The sequence below is a fragment of the Pecten maximus genome, chromosome 2 (genome assembly GCF_902652985.1).
Source record: "Pecten maximus chromosome 2, xPecMax1.1, whole genome shotgun sequence".
Lineage (NCBI taxonomy): Eukaryota > Metazoa > Mollusca > Bivalvia > Pectinida > Pectinidae > Pecten > Pecten maximus.
Genome location: NC_047016.1, coordinates 48,377,644 through 48,383,989, shown reverse-complemented (window position 1 = coordinate 48,383,989; position 6,346 = coordinate 48,377,644). Strand labels below are relative to the sequence as shown.

The window sequence follows — 6,346 nt, the reverse complement described above, 5'->3', positions numbered from 1 at the left end:
TTCTGTAGGATATTGCAACTTTGTATTAGCACAGGAACATGACAACAAATTTGTTCATAAAGTTCATGAAGTGTGAAAACTTAACATCAAATGAAATGTTTTATTTCTCAGAATGAAGCATTTCCTGTGCCTTTTCTGTAATTTCTAAAGAATGTCGGAGAATTCTACAAAATTGTCCACTCCTCCGTTGTAAATCTGTCAATAATTTAACGGGAATGAAATCCCTCCACTGGTAATAACACTTCACTAAAAGAAAATAGACACTTAACTTCATTTTGATGTTTTTTATTTTTTAAGGTTTTTTTTCTTTCTTTTCTTCACATGTATCAACTTCAACAAGGTTTTGTAACAATTTTACCCACCAACTCTCTCTTTCAAAATATTTTTCAAGTGTATCAGTAACTGTTTAAAGAGCTGATTTACAGTATATCAAAGGCAAGTACTAAAATATTTTTCCCAATTTCATATATTCCAAATTCCTCATCCTCTATACTTTTTGCATCACAAAAACAATGAACAATTTTTCCTTGACAAAAACACCAAATGTAAATATCGAACACTCTCTCACATTATCCATGGTCTTATAATTAGTACTTTGTGAAATTTATTCTGAAGTTATACATTCACCATCACATCACAATGTTTATCTGCTGTCTCAACATAAAACATATCAATCTACACAATAAAATCTCAATGTAATCTATACTAAATGTCATCCATCAATTTTACAAAGTTCAAATACAAAAAATTGCAAAAAAAAATTATTTTTTTTCAACGTTTTCCCCACCTGATTGCCATTATAATGTAAAAGTTATTGAAATGATAAGCGAGTGTAAAATTAATGTGCAAAATGATGGCATACCATGGAAAATAAGGCTAAGGTAGACAACCGTTTATGTACAACATTCAAATATTAAACCAGGTTTCTGTCAGAAATACGACTAGTTGCCATGCATCATGAATAATCTATATGATTTTGTCTACATATACATATACATAAATGTATATGATTTTCTGTGTAACCCTATAACGACTGCAGCAAACCTGGTTTAATGGTCTCAGTCCTTGCAAGCTTATTGTAAATAATTGTCATCATATTGTAAATAATTCTCATCAATGTTCTCCAACCAACCCTTCACTTATTAGAAAATATTTCGGTTTATTAAAAAATAATTGTTCCTTCCTTCTTCCCCGACTCCCATCTTTTATTTCAATACATTCTAAAATATTTCTATATTTTTTCTTTGTTCTTCCCCAACTCCCATCTTTTATTTCAATACATTCCAAAATATTTTTTAAGTCATTAAAATAATCCCGGAGTAATTAATTTATATCACTACTACACATCAGATTTTGGGTCACTTTTCACAACACACTGTCCTAGTTGTAACTTTTAAAATGTTCCCACCCAATACATATTAACCGTAATGTCCATGTTACATCTTAGTCCTTACAAGTCTTTGTCTCTCTCTCTCTCTCTCTCTCTCAGATGTTTGTTCACTCAGTAAGCAATGTCAGCTTCATCAATTACACAATACTTTTACAAAATTTGGAACAGTAAAACCTTATACTGCCATTATAGATTTGGCATTATATCAAGAATATAAAAATGTAAACAGTTTAAAAAAAGTGAGAAAGAAAATAAAGACAAAAACAAACTAATGTTGAGATGCATGCAATCTTGTACCAAGGATTTACTGTACAAGATTTATGAATATCAATCATCAGTTGAAGAAAAAGAACTTGAAAATTCAATAAAGTCACAGAAAAATTGCTGACATTATTTACTTTAAAAAAAACATCATCTGCATTACTAGTAACAAAAATATAACAAATAATAATAGTACCATTTATCAAAACTTAAAGAAAATGAAATACATTTCATTTTGATTCTATATTTATGCAAGATACCCACTTACTAAATTGCATAAAACAGTTATTGTATGCCAAATTCACAAAATTATGTATTCAAACCATATCCATTCATCGTCTTTAGGTACTTGATCATTACCACAGAATTCTTCTAGCACTTGACAATTAAAACATCAATTATTCAAAATTTTGTTTCATAAAAAATATTGTCATTATTTAAATCAGTATCTTGAACAATCAAAATGAAATGATAAATAGTATTTAACTTAAAATGGAAAATAAATAAATGTTAACAAATAATTGGACACCAGGTTTTTTTTTGCCCTCGCCATGGTTTTAACATATGTACATGGGAGGGCAGTGCTTGGCCTCTGCTAGCACAAATATAATTTCAACATCATAGACTTGCTCGTAAGATGTATAACCTCGGACTCCCGATGATAATTAAAAACCACTTGCTCCTGAGGTAAATTATAATGAAAAACAGCTTTCACTGTTAACAACACATAATACAAAGCTTCAATAAAAACATTTCAAAATGAATTTAAGATGATAATCAAACTGACCAACAAAAACATATACATGTTGTCAGATTTGAAATTCATTTTTTTTTTATATTTCGTATTTTAAACTTTTTTTGTACATTGTACTGTACAATACATTTTTTTCCATTAATGATAAATAGAATATATAATTACCATAGCTATGGCAACATATTAGGAATTGTCACAATGGCTTGGACAATGGCTTGGAGGCAATTCTATCTTCTCAGTAAATTGTCAGTCCCTTCACGGCCGCGAAGGTACATGTCATTTACTTCCCTGCCAATTTACTGATCAGAGTAGCTTTCATCTCTTTCGCCATTTGTTCCATTTCAGTGATGCGCTCACGAAGTTTGGCATTCTCGACAACTAGTCGTTCTGCCTCGTCTTCCATGTTCGCAAACTTCTGTTTGCGAATTTCCCTAGATCTCCTGGACGCAATATTATTCTTGACTCTCCTCTCTCGATATTTCTCAACGGGAGGAATCTTCGCCTTAGGTTCTTCAAAGACGAACACCTCATCATCTGTTGCAAGATGATGTGCGAGGCTTCTTGGAGACATAGTCATGATCGATGCTGGCTGAGAATGGCTCTGTCTCTTCGAACACCTCATCATCAAGCTTACGCTTCTGCGACTTTGTCTGGACAGGTTTTTCAATAACTTCAGGCTCAGTTATCAGAGCCACCTCCTCGGGTTTTCCCATGTTGGAGTCCTCCTGTGAAGGAAAAAGAAAGAATCAATTTTAATGAACTGCCTTGTTTAAAACTTGTGTTAATTTGATTTTGAATACATATAGAATCGGTAATAGTCTATATTACAAAGGATGGTGTGATCAACCTACCAGCTGGAGGAATCCTGTGAGGTCCATGAAGCTATTGAGATACTCGTCATCGACATCATCAGAGAAGGAAGTGAGCATGTCAAGGACGTCACCGCCCATTTTATCCAAACTTGGCTCACCCCCCGCATCATCAAAATCAGTTTTCAGGTCAAAGGCCGTGGCAGCTGGATCAGGTTTGATTCCAGCTTGCTCTGTAACACACAAAATAAAAGAAATGCTTATTTTCACTGCTACTTTAGACATATATGAATATATTTCTACATTCTTTAACTAATCCCTAATGTATACATTGTCAATTTAACACACATTTTTTGTATATTTAAATCTTCAAATACAAAAGATGATATATATGGTTGTATTTACCATTAGTGGTTATAAATATTAATCTTCCTTTGTTAAAATTTCTGTCTTAACTTTGCTACTAGAAGTGTTTAGCCTGTGTCCCTAGTTAAATATAAATATTTATACACGTGACCCATAATCCCACGTGACTTATCTCCTACCTAGGCTACAACCGGCCCAACCCCTGTCCCGCCATATTGGAACAGATTGACAGTTTAACACTCGCACGTAAAAAGGTCAAAAGATACAATAAAAACTTAAAATTCGTTTGACAATATCTCCAAATTAAATATAGTTGATCAATAGATATATTACTGTAAATGAAATACTGAAAAAATTACTTACCGTTGTCAAATAGGCCACTTGGATTCTGTACCAAATGTAGAGAATTGTTGGAATTTGGGGATGGTGGCATCTGAAACGAGTCCGTAAACAGACTCAGATCCAAATTCTCCAGCAAGTCCAGCCCCGATGTCCAACATGTCGACGAGCTCGTCGACGCTTCTTGGGACGATGCCATGTTCGGCGACGTCGTTGATGCTAATCGTCTGTTCAAACATTTCGCTAAATTCTGCCGTATTGCTGGGTCTCCGTGAGAGTGAATTGTTACGATTTGTCGTAACTTTTCTATCTTGGATTTAAGATTCCAAGTTTCTTTCTTTCCTCGATCTCTCCCTTGGCTTCGTACGAGCTCTGGGGGCAGAGTCGGTTTTCCTGTCACTCTTTCTTTTCTGACGGCGCCGGGCTTGGCCGGGACTAAAAAGTGAAAGAAAAAAATATTATAAATAAAACGTTTCATGATTTTGTTAGGGTATTTGTTATACAGGGCTCTAAGGGATATCATTCTGGGACTGTTCATTATCTTCATCGTGACAATTGCACCACAAATTACCTGGCTTGTGTTTCTACGTTCTTCCTCCTTGCCTTACATTCGTTTACTGCCCAGTCTTACACCGGCAGCGCTTCTTATGGTGCAATCCTTGATACTATTTTAAAATATGACGACTTCCGCTATTAAACTGACCAATCATATCCTCAGGAATCGACAAGCACACTAAAAATAACCATTGCGTCGTATTTTTCCCCCTGAAATAGAACACAACGCATTCGGGACCACTCTGTAGTGTTAATGAAATCTAAACATGGTCTGTTCCGAATAGGTGTACACGGCTCTTCCGGCTTTCAACCCACACCTTTTGGGGGTTTTCTTCACTGAAAACAACGAGTATTTTTTCAACTATAAATATCTTTTTATTTAGAAAAAAATGTGTAAAAAACGTCTATATTCCAACGGAAACACACTTTACTTAGCAGAACATTGTTTTTCCTGAAAATATCAAAAATAACAAACTTCCCGGCTGTGACATTTAAAAGAAGAGCCGGGTGCTACGGGTGACCTGACCCAACAATAGATATATATATAAATAATTTTAACACAATTTTACGCTGACGCATGTTTACTAACAGTTGTGAGACCCATACATGTATTAGCATAGATACCATAACAGTTAGAGCTACTGTTTAGGAATTGTGTCAATTCAGCTGAAAGCGGTAGTTATATTATACCTTATTCATACCTGTCAAGTTGATCGATGACAGTGCAAAATTTTGGTCTCAAAATGTAGAATTTTAGATATAATATTTATTATTGTCACAGACCTATAACGTTTTATCCTTATAATTGAGTTAATTATGGTACATGAAATTGAAATGATTTGACAAAGAAAAAAAGGGAATTTAAGCAATAAACCAAAACCTTTTTCAAAAATATTCCTTTCATGCTACTCACCTTAGTGTGGTTCTGAGACCATTTTTAGCATCCCCACCCATCACGAAATTATATTAATCAACCCAGAGATCACCAATTCTTACTCTGCTCTGGAGTTGTGGCCTCCCTGCTACCAATTATGTGTGCATCATCTCGGGTGACTTTATAACGCTGTAACGACAATATACACAGAATCTACTAAATATACATTTATATACAGCCTACAGCAGGCGTACACGTCTGTTCTTACATCTAGAATGTTCTTAAAAACTGGTAAACCCCGGGAGGTGGATTGTTCTGGAATATAGATGTTTTTGACGATATCCAAATGAAATATTGATGCATGGCTCAATGAACGATTCTAGTGTATTCTCTACCATATAGATCGAGTACTAACTAGTCTAGAATGCTCGGTAGGTTTCGTCATGCTGCCCGTAGAATCTTAATTACACACTACAGGTATATAGATCATCTTAATCAATTTATTGCATTTTTATTTGAAATAACAATGGTTCCCATTGGGACTTTCATAATAGTGGTTAATCATATATTATGTACCATTAGACCTTTTTGTATGTGATACGGATCGTGAGGCTGCATACCATTCGTTACATGTATACAATTGTTATGGAGGGTTGGAGCTGTGCACTGTTCACTGTGTCAAAGTGCGAGAATTGTGTTCTGCTAGTTGTATACGGGTATGTCTATCGGGTGTTACAGAACGTGTACCGTCTGTACAGGTGTTTTACGGAGTGTGAGAGCTGTGTACCGTTCGTTATATATAACGGAGCGTGAGAGCTATGTACCGTTCGTTATATATAACGGAGCGTGAGAGCTGTGTACCGTTCGTTATATATATAACGGAGCGTGATAGCTGTGTACCGTTCGTTATGTATAACGGAGTGTGAGAGTTGTGTACCGTTCGTTATATATAACGGAGTGTGAGAGTTGTGTACCGTTCGTTATGTATAACGGAGTGT

The 6,346-nt window shown here is 34.9% G+C and overlaps 1 protein-coding gene across 1 annotated transcript; it reads right to left on the bottom strand.

The window, feature by feature from the left end:
* Window positions 1-269: 269 nt before the first annotated feature.
* Window positions 270-4,618, bottom strand: LOC117322333. The gene is given in 5 exon segments (XM_033877194.1): window positions 270-2,950; window positions 2,952-3,130; window positions 3,257-3,447; window positions 3,944-4,354; window positions 4,491-4,618. Coding segments are annotated over 4 exon segments (810 nt in total). The 5' UTR covers window positions 4,119-4,354; window positions 4,491-4,618; the 3' UTR covers window positions 270-2,685.
* Window positions 4,619-6,346: the final 1,728 nt, after the last annotated feature.